At 31.8% G+C, this 21,505-nt stretch overlaps 1 protein-coding gene across 2 annotated transcripts in view; it reads right to left on the bottom strand.

Annotated features, from left to right (window-relative positions):
- The window catches only part of LOC145332476 (protein turtle-like), a 79,528-nt gene that overhangs the window by 8,362 nt on the left and 49,661 nt on the right, over positions 1 to 21,505 (bottom strand). For both annotated transcript variants that reach the window (XM_080177477.1, XM_080177478.1), the window contains exons 18-26: positions 17,565 to 17,609; positions 15,513 to 15,612; positions 12,222 to 12,293; positions 10,890 to 10,928; positions 10,377 to 10,448; positions 4,825 to 4,876; positions 1,397 to 1,502; positions 677 to 813; positions 320 to 390 (exon numbers count right to left, since the gene is read on the bottom strand). In XM_080177477.1, coding sequence (XP_080033603.1) covers positions 320 to 390; positions 677 to 813; positions 1,397 to 1,502; positions 4,825 to 4,876; positions 10,377 to 10,448; positions 10,890 to 10,928; positions 12,222 to 12,293; positions 15,513 to 15,612; positions 17,565 to 17,609 — 694 coding nt within the window. The remainder of the gene's footprint in view (positions 1 to 319; positions 391 to 676; positions 814 to 1,396; positions 1,503 to 4,824; positions 4,877 to 10,376; positions 10,449 to 10,889; positions 10,929 to 12,221; positions 12,294 to 15,512; positions 15,613 to 17,564; positions 17,610 to 21,505) is intronic.

Raw genomic sequence — 21,505 nt, 5'->3', positions numbered from 1 at the left:
CTGAACCATGTCTCGCTTAATGATGAGTGTGATTATATGTCAAACACTCTTCAGACAACCAAACATTTGATTGCTCGACCGTTGTCTGGACGTCCTAACCTGTTTTGGGTTAATACTCAAATTTTATCCCAATGATTTAGTCATTTTCCCTATGGACAATTTCAATTTGAAGGGTGGTTGTACCTTCCTTAAAAATAGTTATAAACCTCCCATTAAAGTTTCAAGGACTTAGGTTAAAGAGATCCTTCGGTACACGCTCACAGACAGACATACACACAGATAGACATCTTGCTACTTTTATGTAAGGATTAAAAATTACCTATTGTGATGGTGTCAGTATTGACCAGGAAATCCGGTGAATTTGTCCCACTTCCATCTCGTGCTGGCCAACTGGAATATTTAGCGTTTTAAGGGATAAGACAATGGATGATAAATTTATTTACATCCCCATTGATGATAGACAATATAAGGGATCTAATACATCTCACTCAAAACTCTTTTTAAAAAATATATTACACAATTTGTTGATTTTCTATATTGAGAACAGGTTTAGACATCCAGCTGATTTTAAAGATTAAAAACGTCGATTTTCTTTCGGAATATTAGCGGCAGCACTTTTCTACTTGTAAACCCTGCAGAGCTTTTTATTAGCCATCAAATAACCTAATCTCCATACCTGTTCGTAGTTCTGCCACACTTGACAGTCATAGTGATGATAATGATAAGAATGACAAAAGCTAGGGCCGCTGATACTCCAAGGATTATGTTGATCAGGCTGTCCTGTCCATTCTTACCCTCGCGCCGTGATTCATCCTGAAAAGATTGTAAAACGTGTAGATTTGATTAATAAAGAGAGTGGTAGGTTTCTGGTAGAATCCGTAAAAGTTATGTGTTTTAAGTTAAAAACAATAGTAGAACGATAAACATTTATGTTAACTTTTTAAAAAAATGTCTATAGTTCTTTTCAATAAGAAATACACATATTTAGTGAATATTATCGTTCTACTACTATTTTTAAGCCTTAAAACACACACCTTTACGGATTCTTTTCGCTGTTTATAATTCAAATTCAAATTGACATAAAAGAGAGTGAAGGAGAGAGTAAAATAGATAGAGAAATAGAGAGGTAAAAAATAGAAAAGAAATAAGGAACTAATACTGTTATGTAAGCAAGAACGACAGTATCCAAAAAAGTAAAAAAGTACAAAAAATCATGGATGCATTAACATATATATGCTTTTTAGCACATAAATGTCTTTTGTGTCATGACCTACAGACGGACGAACCAAATAAGTTAGATAACCAAAATTTAATATTAAGAAACATTCTCCATGACATAATGGACGGACAAACGGACAGACCGATGGAAAACTAAATAAAAATAAAACACAGTTACCTTAGTCAAATCAGTGTTTTTAGCTGCCCTAGTGATGGGTCCATTTTCCAGGGAAGCGTCATTCTTAAACAGCGGCAGCAAAATCTTTTCTGACATTCCCTTACTGCAGTAATAAATATTCAATATTTGAATCCCTTCAAAATTTGTCCTATCATAAAAGTAACATGCTGTCAGTTTGTGTGTACTCAAGAATTTGGAAAACCCATGTTTTCCATTTACAGTAAATCTTTCCACAGGTCAAAAAAGGTTTATAACTATTTTTGTGGAGGGTACCATCACCTTCCCAAAATAAATCACTCTAGAACCACCACCCAATTTTATTTTACTTTTTCATTTCAAAATTAAACGTAAATGGTTTCCCCAAACCCTTTCCTTTAAGTGCCTTAGAGAACTCAAGTTAAATTATATGCCGTTATGTCAAAATAAAAATATAAGCATGTCGATAAAAAATTAGCATTCGTCACCACTTTTCTAATTCTGACAATTAACTTAAAATTATAAGTAATGGTCAAATATTCAATTATGGAAGGGATAATCCCTGCGAGGAGCCCTTAGCCCGCCATGTTACCTTCTTTTGTTATACAACTAATGAATATGTTACATACATGTATAATAAAGAATAAATGCTTTATATTATTTATGTTAATAATATAAACAAGGATGACAACATATATAAAAGGATATGGAAAACCATCCTGCGACCTATAAGAAGCTTCACTATAAAGGAGGATCATATCGGTTTTGCGGTTAGCGAGATCCTTCGCTACATACAAAAATTCTTACTACTTTGTAAAGGAAATAGACATCTGACAAACGGATATTCATTCATATTGCAATTACTCATTAATTGGGAAATCTAAACGAAAGTATTGACTATCTACCTTGAATAGCGTTAGATAAATTACAATCCTCCCTAGAGTTTCCACGAACTGGTGGACTGACTGACATTTTGATTCATATAGTAGCTTCGCTACTTATAATATATAAAACTATTAATAATAGCATTATTCAATCATTAACATGTAGGCCTGTTTTTTTTCTCAGAGAGACGGGAAAAAGTAAATAAGAAGGTTAAAAAAATATTTTCTCATTTAGACTATTGTAGAAAACTAACCCTTTGATAAAGGGCTTTTGCCTGGAAGTCCTAACTGTACATGGTGATGGGTTGTGCCTGCTTATGGACAAAGACATTCCCCCTATTCTAAACATTTAGGGCACGCTCTTGACATAACAGTCTTTAGTATGCTGTGGAGTAGCCTACACTCGAACCCGATACATCAATGTTAACTTTCTGCAAGATAATTATCGTTTGAAATAGACAGCCAAAAGGACATACTATCATACCTTAGTAGAAAGTGGCTTCATTATTCCAACTTTTTATTTATTTATCCAAAAATATACATATCATTACTTTTAATATACCATATGTGTTTTAGAAGTAAAGCTACTCTTTAATTTAATTTGTCTGTAATACGTACGTCTGTATATCTATGAGAGAAAAGTGATTTTCTCGACTGCTAAAGGGTGTTAAAATAAAAACCAATCGCTTCACTTTTTTCAATATAAACCTTACAGTTTTGGTCCAAAACTAATAAAAAATAATACAATTCATGCCCAAGCAATGACAATGAGAAAACAATATTGGATTTTGAATCTACTCACCCTTCCAGAGCCCTAGAGCTTAAGACCTAGCCCTTGCAGAGAAATTTGCCCTACGCCGAAAGTGCATATTTTATTACAAATTTGTCTTTTTAAAAACCAATCGCTGACAATTTGAACCACCATAAGTACTTAAAATCTTGTAGATAGACCCCATAATGTTTGGAGTTTTTGATGGGGCATGTGAAGACCATTCTTTAGACACCTTAACATGGTTTCTAACACAATCTTAGTCAATTTGGCATAAAAAAGAAAGACCTGGCAATCATCAAGAACTAGGAATAGACAGAGCCGTCATGCCTCAAAGTTGGATGGGAATGCCTTTTTTATGTAAAATTGGCATAGATTGAGTTAGAAACCTTGTTAAGGTGTCTAAAGAAAGGTCTTTACATGCCCCATCAAAAACTCTTATCATTATGGAGTCTATCTCCAAGATTTGAAGTACTTATGGTGGTTCAAATTGTGAGCGATCGGTTATTTTTTTAACACCCTTTATCTAAGAAAGACAGCTGTTATTATGGGGAAAGATCCTGTACCAATGATCATCCAGTATATAATTTACTTGGTCCATCTGTATGTCTCGGTAATGCTTCAAATCAGACAAAGATACTTATTTTCTTGAAAGTTTTCATGATTTTAAAAATGATTTAAACTTCTGTTCTATAACCCAGATTGTCCGTTGGTCCATCCATGATTATTTGTGCTTCGCTACTTATGGATCTTGTCATCCTTGTTTCATTATTTATTGTTTATAAAAAACCTTGATACGGAAAGAAATAAGGAAAAATTTCATAAAATAATAGTTATTTATCGCATAGTATTATAGACAGCTTTCCTTAGATATTGAATGGAAATTATTAAAACACCCCTCGGTGCTAACAAAACTATTATTTATAATATGTTTTTTTAGTATTCGTGGAAAATTGTCTGTAATACGATGCTATACATGATTTTTCAGTATTGCCAAGAACCGGTTCTAATCCAGCAGATATTAATAGGTTTCGAAGCCATAATAGAAAATATATTCTTTAATGTAACTGAATTGAAATTGTAGTTTTGAAAATTTATTTAATTTAAATTTTTGTCATTTCACCGATATTGTAAGTTATATTTTAATTTAATGTTAAATCACCCACTCATTAAGCCTAAGGAGAAAATTTTAATCAAAATAATAGAAGTGATATGGTTTAGGAAGGGATGGGCTGTTTATTACACTAGTCTCCAAAGTTTATTTTTGGTTGTCTCAACAACATTAGGGACTGTTGTTACATTTTGATTGGTTGGTTCATTAAGTTGATTTTACATACATTTTAACCAATAATTGTAACCTACTTAAGATTATTTTGGTATCATTATTAGGAATGTATTGTACATCAATAAATCGGCCATTGTCTTATCCCTTTAGATCCCTGGATTATATTAGTCTTTTTTTTAACATAAAAATATGGACGAAGCCCATTTTGTTCCGAATTTGTATCACTTTTGAAAAGTGCGACTCCAGTTACGTCATATTTTTCTTTCCCGAAAAAGGGAAGAAAATCTCTTCAAAAGAGATGGGGAAAACCCCCTTTGCTCTCATCTCTTTTTTCTTCCCCCCTTCCCTTTTTTTCTTCCCCCCTTCCCTTTTTTTCTTTCCCCCTTCCCTTTTTCGGGAAAGAAAAATATGACGTAACTGGAGTCGCACTTTTCAAAAGTGATACAAATTCGGAACAAAATGGGCTTCGTCAAAAATATGTATTTTTCGTATTTTTTAAATATTTATTTTCCTGTTGAAAGCATAAACATAAACTGACAGTGCAGTTTTTCCAGTATCAACTTTTCCTGAAATAAAAAAAAAACACATTTTTTTATTTTTTAAATTAAGAAAATAACTAGTTTTTTTAGCCACGAGGTGCCGAAGGCACTAGCTAAAAAAACTAGTTTTAATCTTATGATTGTACATTTTCATATTCGTAGAAAACTGGATATAATACGATGCTAGAGATAGTTTTTTCGTATAGATGAGAACCGGTTCCTATCCACCGGATTTGAATGAATACGAGAATAGTTATTGATCGTATCGTACAGCGTTCCGCGGGTATCAAAATGAAAACGTTTACTAATCATATGATTTTATTTTAATTTTTGTTTAAAATTGTCTGTATAATTCAAGAATTTATTTCAGTATGAATGAGAATCAGGGGATATTAATCTGTCTCTTTTTAGTTATTAAAAGCGAAGCTTTTCTATAATTATCCGAGATAGATAGCTTTTTTAGGTAATTTAGGCATGTCAGAATTGTCCTATCGATTTCAAACTTTACCTGAATGTCCGTACGTCCATTTTAAACATGTTGATTTCTTACTTTTTTAACAACACATTTTTATGTGATCTAATTATCTAATTGATATGATTTTTGGTATACTGATTCCTGGGATAACAAAGTACAATATTATAAGCAAAACAACTCTATAATCAAGTCCTTAAAATGTAAGTATGTCCATAAACATTATCCTGTATTACGAAGTTTTTCAACAAATTTCCTCACAATTTTGCTTTGACTCTTATTCAATTATATTCTGATTATTCAGTTCTGACACTATACAAGACAAGTGTTAATGTACGTTTGTCCTACTGTTTCAGAGCTTCGCTTTTATGGATATTGTCATTCTTGTTTTAGTAAAATTATTATTATTTTACAATTAAAAAAAAACACTTTTTTTGTTTTTATTGTTACTTATTAATGTTATAAGATTTATTTTATCCTAAAATAGCTAAAAAGTTATAAAATCTCACTGTATATATTTTATATTTGTATTATATATTTAATTTGTATGTTAGTAGAGGAGATATTTTGATATGTGTGTGTGCCAATAAAAATTCTAAATATTTAAATATTGTTAAAGCTAAATAGCTAATATTTAACCTTATCAATTTTCTTAAACATGGTATAATATATTTTATACATAATGCAACATATTTTACAAAAAAAAACATTAAAAATTTAATTAAATGTTTTTCTGATTAAATAAATGAATTTTTGATAATTATTCTTTTTTTAGGTTAGGATAAGTAAGGGTTAAAAGTGCCATGCTTGGAAAGTAACCTATTAGAGTAAACCCCCCGCTAGAAATATTAATTCGCTGGTCTATTTAAAGGCAAGGGTAGAAGCATCTGAAATCTTATTTCTTTTAATATTATCATTACACATGATTTATACTTTCAGCAGTTTGATTTAACCACAGCCTTCTCAGAGCCTACTGAACCTAAAAAAAAAGATACAGGAACTTCCATTTATAACCTGTCTTAACAACGGATAATTGACAAATATAGCAAGTCATAATTGAAAGGTGGGGGTGGATGGGGAGTATCGTTCTATTAGCTAGCTTGGAGAAACATTTTATAAGGGCATGCGGGAATCTCCCAGCAACCCTAGATTGTCAAATTTATTTGCGTAAATGCGGGAGCAGCCCACACGTCAGAATATTGCTCTAAGTTGTCACGTTAGGTGGCAGAGAAATGAATTATTCTCCCCCTCGCTCACAACATCAATCTTATTCAGCCCAATTTAGATGTGATTACATACTGGCAGGGAGGGAACAATGGGCTGGTTATTTCACTAGTCCCCACAGTTTTTTATAATGTTTTCGTGTTCGTTGGCTTAACAACTTTGAGGACTTTTTGTTGAATTTTGATTTGTTAGTTCATTAGGTGAGAGCTTGTACAGAAAGTGCAATTTTGTATATTTTGGATGTAAATCAATTTATCGACCATTGTCTTATCCCTTCAGATTCCTGGATTACATACCAAACACAAACAGTAACACACACACAAACATTTTTACACCAAATCACACAAACACATTTTTGTGCTGTAAAAAAGTGAAAATATAAGCTTTTCAAAAAATCACATTTTAACGCTCAAATCACAAAAAAAAACGTCCAAAATGGCAATAAGATAAAAAAAACACATACCTTGTCATACACAGTTTAGACCCAATAATAGATTTGATTTTCTGCTAGATGGCAACCCGCCCCTCCCCCCCATTTTATTATTTTTTTTTATATATTTTTTATAAAGTTTACATGTTAAAATATGCACAAAATTACAGGATAGCAAAAAATATTTGCAAAAAATTGAGCCAGAAAGTAACTTTGATTAGCTGATTTTTTTTGTAAAGCTTAAAGAACGATATAGGAGGATGGACTTCCCATCACCTCTTGATGCTAGAGGCTAGGGGCGAAACCACTACTCTTGAATAAAGTGGAATTGTTCTTTAACATTTAAGTATTTTTAGTTAAGTCATATATACAAAATGATTTTTAGAAGCAAAGTTTTCGATAATTAACTTTGTCTGTCAGTCTGTTAGTCAGCCCATAATGCCATAGGGGTAATGTGAATCTCTCAACAGGAATTAATTCAAGATCGAATGCTGAATTTTATGTAAAGATTCCTTATACAAATGAGCTTTCAGTATGTAAATGATTACAAAATAAATAAAAAAATAATAGAAAATTTAAAATACGTGAGAAAGGTTCCATGATTATTTTATTTTATTTTATTCTGGTTCCAGGTCAAACGCAGAAGTCTCAAACGTCGGAGTGGACAGACGTAGGAGTGTTAAAATATTAATTTAATTATTTCTATACATATTAGGTTAGGTTAAAATATGAATATACAAATAAGCCCCCCGCAGGGGTTAGGCATTTAAAAAACGCATTAGATGGTTTATAATAGATTAGGTTAGGTTAAGTGTTCACTCCTGCGGTTGTCCACTCTGACGTTTGGGACTAATACGTTTGACCCCTATTTTAATTGCTTTTTAAAACTCCTTGTTAAGTTGTCCGCATTCCCATCCAATATTTATTATGCTTCCCTACTTATGGATGTTGTCATCCTTATTTTCTCTATCTTTGACCATTTCAAATACACAAACATACACAGACATAAATAAAACACATCAAAACCTGGTTTATCTCTCATACATCAAATAAAGTCTCGTTTTTCCTATTTTTTCATTCTTTTTCATCCTCTTTTTCCTTAATATTTCATTATTTTGACCGACATTATAAGAAGAATTGTCATTTAATGTTTGAATTTTTATGTTTTTCATGTTTTTTTACGTTAAAGATACGAAAAAGTTAAGGTATGAAAGAAACAATTGACTGAATCAATTTTTAAAATGTTGGTACTTCACAAGTTTCTTGCATTGTTTAATATGGATTTAAAGGGATAACAATTGACGATACATTAATTTACATCACCAACGATAATCAACAAAATTTCCCCTTTAATAGATTAAAATTTATGGTTGAAAGGATTAGACACTTCTAGTTTAAAAAACCAGCCTATCAAAATTCAATAAAAGTACCTAAAGTGATGTAGCCAACAAATAAGATAACGAGTATATAAAACTTTGGGTATTAGTGACAGTGTACTTTACAGGCCAATTTGTATATATTATTTTTGGTATTTTCTAACCAGGTAATCATTTCTATAAATGTTAAAATAATAATTTCCGGATTCCTGTGCACGTGTTGTGGGTGTATCTGAAGTAATCTGTGTATGTCTGGTATCCCACTGATTTAATCTCAAGTCCAAGCATTGCTGTATATTAATTTCCGCATAGTATATCACATATGCGCAACATTTTCATATTCGCAAAACGACGCAATATTAGGTATAGAAGGGAATTTAAATATAAATCATTTTAATAACCCAAACTTCTATAAGAGTATCCAAACTTTGCAAAAAATAATACTAAAATACAAAATTAGTTACTTTTTCCCTAATTAATTATGAACTAATTATCGCCCACTGTCATATCCCTTAAGATACCGCAAAATAATATTTATTGGTGATTTCAAAGTCTGGAGAGGGTAGTTTTTGTTGTTTTAAATTATCTTTTATGATTATATAATTATGTTGTACATATGCAGAAGTTTATGCACACCCTTGGATACAGAGATAAGGTAATGGGTGATAAATTAACCCCCCCCCCCAGATCAAAACAATATGTGATATAATAAATAGCTAGTATAGTAGCTTAGCTGTAGAATATTAGGAGGGGTAAAAGTCAATAATTTCCCTCTTATTTTCTCATATTTTTTAATTCATTAACAAATGCATTTTAGAAAATTACTTAAAAATGAAATATACAACTATTGCTTTTGTTATTCTATTATTTTTTTGTTGTATTTGTGAGTTATACTGATTTTATATCCTTATACTAAAGTAACAGCATGTTTGTCTGTTTGTCTGTGTGTCTGTACCGAAGGATCTCGCTAACCTCTGAACCGATCAAGTTCTCCTTAACAGGGTAGCTTCTCATAGGTCCCGGGAAGGTTTATAACTATTTTGGGGGAGGGTACCACCACCCTCACAAGAGAAATCACAATGAAATCGAAAAAAAAAATATTTCCGCGGCATAGTGTCGCTAGCGTAGTCGCGCTGCGTAGAGACATGAATTTAACAGCTGATAACATAGACAAATTATTTCTCAAATTAGATATTTAAAATAAAAAAAAAACATTTAAATGCCACTAGGCGTAGCCGCTAGTGTATTAAATAGCAGTAAAACTTATTTAAAATTGGATTATAAGCAAATTTAAATTTTTTTAGTGTTGTATTAATAGAATATTCTAATGATTAACAATTTTTTTTACACGGTAATGGTGTTACACCATAAATATGTTATTTATTAAATTTAGGTCATCACTCAACCTAGAGTCTTACAATCTCTTCTTTACAAGAGACATAGAGATTACACTAGAGGTAAAAGATGAAAAATTTAATAAAAAATTCTTGTCAAATTTGTCATTAACAATATTTTTTTTCATTACTGAACTTTATAATGATTTTTTAGTCTGTTAAAATTGTTATGGCAACAACTGGAAGATAATTTATTGAAACGTAACAAACATATTTAAAACTATTGACTTTAAAAAATCAAACATTAATTCAAATTTTATTGGTTATTTCCAAATGTACTTTATTGTATACTTGAGTACCTTTTCGGACTACGGGATAACTGCCACCCATATGTTCAAAAAGATGAACTGAAACTTAATTTCCGAATGTGTACACAGTTTCCACGGTGTTTCCTCATCCTATCTCAATATTTACTACTAGCTTAAAAAAGCTTCAAACTTCCAAAAAAAGTTGTATAAAAACTGTGTACATATTCGAAAATTAAATTTCAGTTCATCTCCAAAAAGATATCCAAAAAAGAGAGCAAACATTTTCAAAACAATTTGTAATGTCTTAATAAATGTATAAAATTCATATTTTGTTTGTGAGTTACCCTTATATAAAAATTAAAAGAATGTATAAATTAGGTTACCTAGAGAAAATTGTGGCAACGTAGAGGATTGGTTTATCAGAGTCATTCCATCTCCCTCACTTTGAACTATTTCTGAAAAATAAAGGAATAGTTATGTATCGCATCGTATTATAGACAGATTTCCGTGGATAGTAAAATAAAAAAAAATTTAAGATGACTTTTGAACATCTGCTCTATAACTAACTTTGTCCATTTGTCTATCCATGATTTGTTTGAACTGTGCAACCTCTGGATGATTTTATCCTTGTTTAATTCATCTAATGATTATCCTCAGTAAGTAATGGTAATATTTTTTGCTCTTTCTTTAGCATTACAAGTTGAGAAAGCAAAAAAATATTACATGTAAACAATAACCTTTAAATCAACTGTTCTAAAATTGTTTTTTAAATCATAATATTAAGTGTTTTTTAAAGCACTTGGTAAAAAAACAGCACAAAATTTAACTTTCAAACAACTAACCAAAAAGAAAACACATAAGACTTAAAGAGATGATACTGCAGTAAAAATACGAACCTAGTTGAAATCTTTGATCCAAACCACCGTCGAATCCTGTTAATAATTGAAACAACTTTAAATTGGGTATTTTGTTGAATATTTTACATTAGACCATACGTACTGTAGGTATATCAACTTAAGGTTTTAAGCAATTTAATTTTACAGATTTCTTTAAGCATATTATCAGGGCTCGGAAGCTGTGAGTTAGCCGCAAGTAAGCCCCATGGAATCAACCTTTTACAATTTTAGAAATAATCTTAAGTCCAAACCTAATCCAAATATGACAATACCTCTCTAAAAATAAATTTTCTAGGTATTCAAACTTAATTAGTTTTGAGGTTTCGGAGAGGCTAAAGCGCGGCTGCCGAGCCCTGCATACTATACTTTTTGCATATAATCCTCTTTTTGTTTGTTGTATAATATACTTTCTTTATGTTTTTAGATACATTTAATTTCCTCTTATTTCCGAAACAAATTTGAATTTTAACAGTTTTTGTTAGTGTGCCTTTATTGCCGCGTATTTTCATTTAGTACTTCTCATAAGAGTTGGTTGTCCGCGTCATCATGCACTGCAGAAGCAAGATTAGGTTCAGAGATACGCCAAAATTACACCAAATGGTGTGTCCCGTCCTCTAGAGGTCATCCAGGTAATATGATAATGTAATATATTATACGGAAATGATGGCACATTGCTTTTTCTACTGTTTGCGTGTGCAGATTTTCAGAATAAAATGAAGAAAGCATTAGTTGACAGATTAATTTGAAATTTTTCTAAGACTGAAGGAAAACTTGAAATTCTAACAATATATCAGGTTTTAAGCAGCTTACCATCTCTCTTACTTGGTCTATTTCCTAATATGTCCTCAAAGTTTTCGCAGATATTAAACGGTAAACCGGTATTATATAATCACATGAAAAATTCTAGTATTTTATTTATCGTAGAAAATTTTCTATAATACGTTATGATCCATGATTTTTCCACAAAAATAATCATCTTTTACTTCAGTAATCGAAGTGAACTGTATAAAAAATATCCGAAAGATTAACAACTTTAATAAAAATATAATTTAACTTAATTTTTGATCTTATTAGCTACCTGGCCCTTCTTACATAGATAACTTACAATAACGGCTTTTCTAGGAAGGATTTAACAGAGTTGCTACATTTTCTAAATTGTACCTACCTGTTACAGGAATCAGCATGCAAAGTTCCAAATCAAAACAATCATAACAGGAATAAAATAATATAAATAAGAGGCATCTGTTACTTAGAAAAGCTTCGCCTTCAATAATCATTTTTTTGCGGAAATAATTGCACTATCCCCATTGTAAAAAGTTGTTTAAATTCCTGGTTCACATTTGACGGTGATTTCTTCTATCCCGGGTTTCTCCATGTTGCAGCCCTGCGGCGGCTCCGGGGGACCTAAACAAATATTTTAGGTTTGAAAAGAATATAATTTGGTTACATAGCTTAACACATACACCCCAAAATCTAAGGGTTTGATTCAGATGATGCGTGCCTGCCTAATGTCAGTGAGGTGTCTGATCCATACCATGTCATACTAAAGAACTTAAAAATGGTATCTATTGCTGCTATGTCTTGCACGTTACAATAGTAGTGGGAGAAGGGCCAATGCCTTGACCCATAAACGGGCCTGTATTTTGTCGTGATAATCATTCCTCTAATCTAATCTTGTAAAAACTTTAGTAGACCACTATTTTTTATGTTTTAAATACAAATAAAGAAGAAAACTAAGAACTTTAAACCAAATAAAAATTTACATATCGTACCTAATGCCATGGTTAATTAAGTTAATTTAATTCAAGACAAGTAAGACTGTGTCCAGTCCAATAGCACATTTGTGGTCAATTATTACAAAATTTTTTGTTTTTTTTTTGTAGTTAAACTCTTATACCTCGGGCGCATTTTCAGATCTTTATAATTTTGACCATACCAAAGTTAGCAGAATAATTAGATAAAAAATAGGTCCTACGACAAACGCAGGAGTTCCAAACGTCGGAGTGGACACTTAACCTAACCTAACCTATTTTAGACCATCTTAGACCACTTTTAGATGCCTAGCCCCTGCTGGGGGCTTATTTGTTCATTCATATCTTAACCTAACATAATCTGTATAGAAATACTTAATAAAATTAATATTTTAACACTCCTGCGTTTGTCCACCCCGACGTTTGGGACTCCTGCGTTTGTCCTGGAACCAAAAATAGTTTATTAGCTAACCATATAAATTTCTTGTCAAATCTCAAAAGTACAAAAAAGGACAGACAGACAGGAACACTTATATAGTAGGATTGCAGATTAAAGTACTTTACGTCTTAATTATAAAGTAGACACATTTCTTTTGTGCAGATTCAACAATAATTCTATTGTAAGGGACATGTTTTGAAAGATATAATAGTTATTTCTCGCATCGTATTATAAACGGCTTTCCGCGGATATAGAATGTACAGTTATAAGATTAAAGACAGTTTTTTAGCCCCCGAGGTGCCAAAGGCACGGGCTAAAAAACTGGTTTTGATCTTATGATTGTACATTTTTAAATTCGTAGAAAGATGGATATTATATGATGCTAGACATAGTTATTTCGTATGGATGAGAACCGGTTCCTATCCTCCGGATTCGAATGAATACGAGAATAGTTATTTCTCGTATCGTATTATAAACGGCTTTCCGCGGATATAGAATGTACAATTATAAGATTAAAACTAGTTTTTTTAGCCCCGTGGTGCCGAAGGCACCGGCTAAAAAAACTAGTTTTAATCTTATGATTGTACATTTCTATATTGGTAGAAAACTGGATATAATACGGTGCTAGACATAGTTTTTTCGTATGGATGAGAACCGGTTCCTTTCCACCGGATTCGAATGAACACGAGAAAAAAAATTCTGCTTTTATAAAACCTGTTTAAACTGTTTAACCTCTTATTTGTAAAAATCCATAAAATAACAGGATCTATCTGTGTATCTGTCTGTCTGTATTTAAGGATCTCTCTATCCGCTGAACCGATATGGTTCTTCGTTACACTGTAGAAAAAATGACCACCACCCCCCCCCCCCAAAAAAAAATAGAACTATTAATTGTATAACTAAAATAGATTATAAGGAAGTCAAATTTAACCCCTTACTATCTCAAGTGCCCCTAGAGGCCTTTATGGACGAGATCGCTAGTATAAAAAAGTAAAAGTGTCGAAGCAAATTTTAGGTACCAGGAATAATCCTGCAATTCTCTCAAAGTGTAAAATGAATTAAGATTTTTTAAAAATAGCATCCCTCAAATTTTATAATTACTCATTATTTTTTGGTTCGGTAATTTTGTTTGATTTCAATTTTTGAAAAAAAAGCTCCCTTTGTGAACATTCTTGACTTGATGTTTATAAATCTTACTCATCCTTTTAAAAATTAAAAAAAGAGGGGGGGGGGGGGGTTGACTGACGGAAGTGAAAGCCATTCTTTTCTAAAATGAGAGTAATTTGAGAGTATTTATAAGTCTTCCTGTTCATATTGAATTGCAAATTTTGCATCACATTTTTCATCTACATAATCAACTTTTTTTTACCAATATTTATAAATAGTATTACAGTATAGTATATGTAAAACACAATTTGAAAATGATAGTACACATTATTGCCGTCTTAGAATTCGATTTTAACATAACTGAATTTTGACACAATACAATCTTTCCCGATTTTGTATTAATTTTGCGGAACATGATTCCAGTTACGTCATATTTTTCTTTCCCGAAAAAGGGAAGGGGGGAAGAAAAAAAGAGATGGGAGAAAAGGGGGTTTTCCCCATCTCTTCTAAAGAGATTTTCTCCCCCCCTTCCCTTTTTCGGGAAAGAAAAATATGACGTAACTGGAATCATGTTCCGCAAAATTAATACAAAATCGGGAAAGATTGTATTGTGTCCTGAATTTTCTATTTTTTGGCACAACCCGTAGGAATTAATCACGTCTCATTGTGCAATTAATAAAATGCTCATTAAAATAAAACTTAAATTAATAAGATTTCACGAAAAACACTTTCTTCCTGTATGTACAGCCTAGGCACAATTAAACCTGGATCTACAACACTGCTTTACCTGCTGGATTAATAAGCTACAAGGTTCTTCCTGTACACCTTGCTTATTCTCTAACTATATTTATAGCCTAGAGAAAATTATACCTGGATCTATAACACTATTTTTCCTGCTGGAATAATATGGAAACTGCCTGAATCATCCTGTTCCCCTATACCACGTTCTTACTGTATGTATGGTCTGGGGTGATCTACAACCCTTTTTTTACCTGCTGGAATAGTATGAATGCTACAAGATTCCTCCTGGCCGTCTAGCTAAATTTTCTACTTGTATTTATAGCCTAAGAAAAAGTATACCCGGATCAACAACCCTGTTTTTACCTGCTGGAACTATATGGAAGCTACAAGGTGCCTCATGTATGCCTTGTTTATTATCTACCTGTAATTATAGCCAAGAAACCAGTATACCTGGATCAACAACACTGTTTTTACCTGCTGGAATAATATGGAAACTGCAAGGCTCATCCTGTACGCCTTGCTTATTCTCTAACTGTATTTATAGCCTAGAGAAAATTATACCTGGATCTACAACACTGTTTTTACCTGCTGGAATGATATGGAAACTGCAAGGTTCATCCTGTACGCCTAACTGATTTTCCGCCCAACACAGGATAGTTCCATAATCAAGTTCGTGGTGAGGACTAATCACATATATGTTGTATTTTTTCAATAGTTTTAGTAAAGATAAAATAATAACCCTGCTGGAACATTTTACCGTGAACTGCACCATATGAAACATTTTTCTATAAAAAGTATTTATTATTTAGGTTAAGATATGAAAGACATAAAAAATGAAAGGGCAAGAAAGAGAGAGAGAAAGAGGACAAATGCTAAAAGTCAATGGATTTTCTGATATTTATTACACATAGACAAAAAGTATGTTATTTCAAAAAAGATGAAAAAAATGTTTGAAAGAAGATTATTTCAGTTATTAGTAAATTGCAAAATCGACGAAATATTTGTTATCTAGCGTAGGGTAACTTTAATAGCTTTATCAAGATTGAACAATTATATTATATACTAGATATAAATTTAGCTGTTTATTAAAAACATCTAAACAAGTTTGGAAAGGTAAGAGATGAAATTGGGATTTGTGACAAACAAATATATGCCTTATACAGCCGATAATATAGAGTGACACTACGGTGACATAATGTCTGTTAGATCAGCTTAAGATGGATGGTATTAGGGTATTTTCACCCTTCAGTAGAGATCAATAGTAATCTATAGGATGGACAGTAATAAAATGCCGTTTCTCAAAATCGTACGTGGACATACGCAATGTTGGAAAGATGACGCAATTTTCAGATCTCAGTATTCACGAGTTGATTCACTTATTTTCAAAAGCGATGCTTGCAAGATTATCTAATTGCAATGATATAAAGATAAATTTTTCTTAAATCGATAAAACTGAGATCTAAAATTTGCGTCACCCTTCCAAAATTGCGTATGACCATTGTTTTGTCTTAGATTCTAACTTGTTATACAATTGATAAATTCTTTACATTAATGACTGTACTTCGGTATTAGATAGCTGGATAACATCTATTAAAGTAAATCAGAAATGTCAGAATTGTCTGATTATTTCAAAACATTTGATAAGGATTCTTTTATCGATAAGATACATCTTGAAAACTTGGTAACTCTATAGACATTAACACAAAGTTAATGCTTACATTTAAAGCAAACATAATTAACTGTTCTTTGTATTATGATTTTTTACTGGCTATTCCTTGAAAAATTAGGCAAAGGCAACGTCATATTAGCCCAATATGAACATGAATTTGCTGTAGACATTAGAAAAAAAGGCAAATGTTGTTGCTTAAAATTTAAAGTCTTCTAAAGCCCTCTTATCTACTTTGTTGAGCTTTAATTTTATGAATGTTTTCACTCTTGTTATATTACTATTTTTAAATATATGATATGATTTATCTATCATAATAATTTTATAAAAAGTTATCCACGAGAACGAAAATGAAATATTATAGTATCATTTTTTTTAATGTGGGCCACGAAAGGCCGAGGTGACACCTTCAAATAATTTATATACAATCATACTATACATGCATTTTCGTCACGATTCACAGCAGGGGCGTCCAAGCTTTTTATTTTGGGGGGGGTAAAAATTTTTTAGGGGGGGGGTAATTCGTGTTTGGGGGGGGTAAAATGGCGCAAATTTTTTTTACCCCCCCCAAAATTTTTACCCCGGGGGTAAAATTTGCTTGGAGGGGGGGTAATTACCCCCCCTGAAATCTGTTGGCAGGGGTAAATTTAGTTTAAACCCCCCCAAAATTTACCCCCGGGGTAAAATTTTTGGGGGGATAATTTAAATTTTATTAAATATATAGAATTAAAATGCGCGCGAAGCGAGCAAAAATTTTTTTTATTAGAGATTTTTTATTTTGGGGGGGGGTATTTACCCCCCCAAAATTGTTTGGGGGGGGGTAAATACCCCCTCCTAAATGGTTGGGGGTGCCTACGGCACCCCCAGGGTAGGGGTAAATTTTGAATGGGGGGGGGGGGTAATCGCCCCATTATCCCCCCCCCTTGGACGCCTATGATCCACTGATCATTTAAATAAAATACAACATTCCTGTAGATAAGATTTGATACAGCTCCATTACTACTGAACCGAGATTCCTAAAAATAAAATAAAACTGTTAGACAAATTACTATCTTTGTTTCTTATCTAGTTATTTAAAGATTTGAACTCTTAAAAATCTTAAAGAATGAGACAATGAACTATTAATTGTTTTTCATCCCTAATGAACAAGATGAATTCTTTTCAAACTGAATTTACTGGTTGAAAAGTTTGGACATTGCTTGTTTGAACCAACCAATCAAAATAAATTAAAGTACACAAAGTTTTATAACTATTGAATGAGATAACATGTATTAAAAATTTTGGTGTTTGCCTAAAGCTTAATATCTCAGAAAACACTTTTTAATTAAGTAATTTTATTTTTCAAGGAAGCTTCATAAACATTTTAAGGCGATTTTATGCTATTTTTTTTACTTTTCTCACCACCCCGAGATGCTAGGATCAATGCCACTAGTCTATATATTAAAATAAGAAATAGCTATGTATTAGAAATAGTAATATGGTTGAACGGAAGGGGTTAGATAATCAATAGTCCGGAAATATACAGAAGTGTTTCCTTTAATGGCAGGATATCTACAAACTTATCAAAGGGGGAAACAGAATTGGTACAGCTATTCTCAAAAAGATTAATCTGTTTGACACAATGTCAAAATAAGTTGTATATTCACTTGCAGTTACGCCCCTAGAGGCATCTACGTGCACTTGTGGTAAAGAAGAGAGGGAGGGGGGGGCGGAGTGACCCTCCCATATTCAATTTTAGTTTTTAAAAGTAAAGGAAAAATTGGTAGGAATTTTTTAGTTGCGATGGTGATAGTACCCTCCCCCAAGAGTTTTAAACTATATTATAAAAAAGGAATGTATTGGTTCAGCGGTTAGCGATATCCTTCGTTACACACAGACAAACAGACACATAGACATCCTGTTACTCAAAAGGCCTAGCGCCCCTAGAGGCCTCTACACTTTTCAACCAATAATAACAATCTACATATGGGGTAATCATCATTAGGGAAGTAAATCATTTTATTGTTCATTGCCTTATCCGCTAAGATTCCTAGCAAAAGAAGGTCTCTTTTATTGACCAACATATATATACATCTATATAAAGATTACTTTCAATAAATCATCGATTATCTAATAGAAAACCCACCAGGTATAAATTCCTTTGGGCATAATAAAAACTGAGATACAAATTATTCAAAATTTATAATCTTTTTTTATCTCTGTGTCTCGGGAGGAAGGAGATATTGGACTTTAAATAATAATAATAAGTTTTTTGAACACGTTCTCTCAAACTTTGGGTACTATATTTAATCTTTTCTCAACTAGTACATTTAATCTACAGAAGGGTTAACTTTGTTTTTCATCATTGGCTATCTACATAAATTTTTGTGCTTTGTCTAACTTAATGGCTTTACAACTTTTTATACTTTTTATAAAATATTGATTGATTGAGTGATTTAAACTGTCATTGTACAATCCTTTCTATAATTTAATATTCAGAAAGGGTAACTATGTTTATTATAAATGGGACTAAACAACAATTTATTGTCCATTATCCCGTAAGATCCCCATCCTGTATCACATTATTGTTTCCAACCATTTCTCTGTATACATTTGAAAACTTTGTGTCTTTGATAAAATATTTATACTAGCAACTTTAAACTGAATGTTGATGTGCAGTCATTTACACGCATTTAAATCAAATTACAATCAAGTACGTCCCTTGAGGCGGCGCCCCTCGTTCATTTTTTAAAGTATAAAAGATAGTTATAAAACTGTTCAGAACCTCTGAGAAGCTACATTAAAAAGAAAAAATATTAGGTCAAGTAACCATTTGATTGCTCGTAACTTGTGTGAAAGTACTAACTGTGCACCGCAATTATTTATGCCTGTTATTAAGCTAAGGCATTACCCCTGCTCTAACTGCAAAGCCATGGTCACTGACTGTCTTTGCGAATTGGAAACACTATGCGGTAATGATAATTTGCGGAAATGTTGGCACACTATCCTGTCTTGGTGTGCAAAAAGATACCTCAACATATTTTTTGGGGGGTTGCGAAACCTTTCTATAATTAACCTTTTTACACTTTGTATGTCATTTATTATCATTATCTATTTAGTTAATAATGGATATGACAATACCATGCAATTATGGCTTTTATTATAGATAGTTTTATATTTATCAATGTTGTTTTCGTGCACATATTTGGTACAACCAAAAAAATAAAACTGTTAATAATGATAATGATAGTATAAGGTAATTTTTATTACATTATAAATATAGGCATTATAAATCAGTAATTATTTTATCAGTATTTTATTACATATAGGGCATTATAAATCAGTAATTTATTGAAAATACCTGCTAAATATATCAAAGTGTATTACAGCAAAAAAACACAATAAAGAAATACAAACAAAACTTGTTGAAATTGAACAAAATCTCTAAAAATCTGCCCCTAGTTCTAGATATAACTTAATAGTGCACCAACTATGCATTATTTCATAACAAAAATCATAAAACTTTCAGAGTTAACTTTTATCTTTTTCATATATAAACTAAGCAGGGCTTGGCAGCTGCTTGTCAGCCGCCTGTATGCCTGTAAGGAAATCAACCTTATACAATTTTAAACATCATCTTGAAGTCTAAACATCACCCAAACATGGCAACCCTCTTTTCAAAAAAATTGTCAAAGCATCCAAATGAGTTTAAAAATGAAGCTTAAAAAAAGCAGCACGGCTGCCGAGCCCTAAAATTAAGCAAACAGCAGTAAACTTTTAAAATCTGTTACCATTTTGACAGTACAAGCTAATTTTGATACATTCTATAGCTTTTAGAACAATAAAGGTAATAAGAGATTAATGGAACACTTATTTAAAAAAAACAAAAACAATTTAATTTAATTTAAAATTCACAAGTTAAAAAAAGTATAGGTAATATGTTTCAAACCAGTGGCGTACACAGCAAATCACCAGGGGTGTATAAAACCATTATGGGATGGAAAAAAGGGGAAGGTAGACCATCTAAATTTTAATTTTAAAGGGGTTGAAAAAAACCTTTTCACTATACTGTTTCCAACTATTTAATTCATTATTCTATAATCATATTGTTCAAAGTAATAAGTTTTTTTGTCTGAAGCTTAAGATCTCAAGAACAAATTGTGTTTTTTTTTGTAAGCTTCGTATAGGCCCTTTGCTGATTTAGAATATTTTTATTTTTATATTTAAGTTTTGGGATGCTTATTTTTCTATTCCCTCTCTCTCTTTTCTAATACAGTGCCCCTAAATGTTTGGGGCGTAGACGCTAGTTTTAGGTATAAGGTAGCATCATATCTATTGAAATTATTTTTGTTTCCCTAACTACATATAATTCTACATCTTAAACATTTCTTCCTCCTTTCTTTTGAAACCTCAAACGGGCATGCAATCTCAGCCGTAGATGTGTCACTTTATCGAATAACCAGCAGCTATGCCTCTTGGAAAAATAGTTATAAACCTTCCTTGGACCTATAAGAAGTTACATAGTAAAGGAGAACCATAACAGTTTCGAGGCTATCAAGTTCCTTAGGTAAAGACAGACAATCATCTTGCTACCTGTAATACACAGGACATTGATTAAACTGATCCCCACGTTCTCTAAATAAATCTTATAAAATATATTTATTTTTTTTCTTTCGTTTTACAAACTTGCAGTGTAAAAACTTTTCCACCAATAATTTAGCAGATAGGATAATTGTATCATAATTGGATGGTAAATTAATGCATTAAATAATTTTTAAAAAGTAAAACTCAAATAATTACAAAAATTATCATTTTTATCTTTAAATTATTAACTACCCCTTCGTATTTAGTAGATTTTTTTATTTATAAAATTGTATGGAAATATGTTACTATGCGGAATTGATTGTACATTCATCTAAAATGTGTCCCACAT

The sequence above is a fragment of the Acartia tonsa genome, chromosome 11, assembly GCF_053477335.1.
Source record: "Acartia tonsa isolate MP-2025a chromosome 11, ASM5347733v1, whole genome shotgun sequence".
Lineage (NCBI taxonomy): Eukaryota > Metazoa > Arthropoda > Copepoda > Calanoida > Acartiidae > Acartia > Acartia tonsa.
This window is presented reverse-complemented; position numbering and strand designations above follow the sequence as displayed.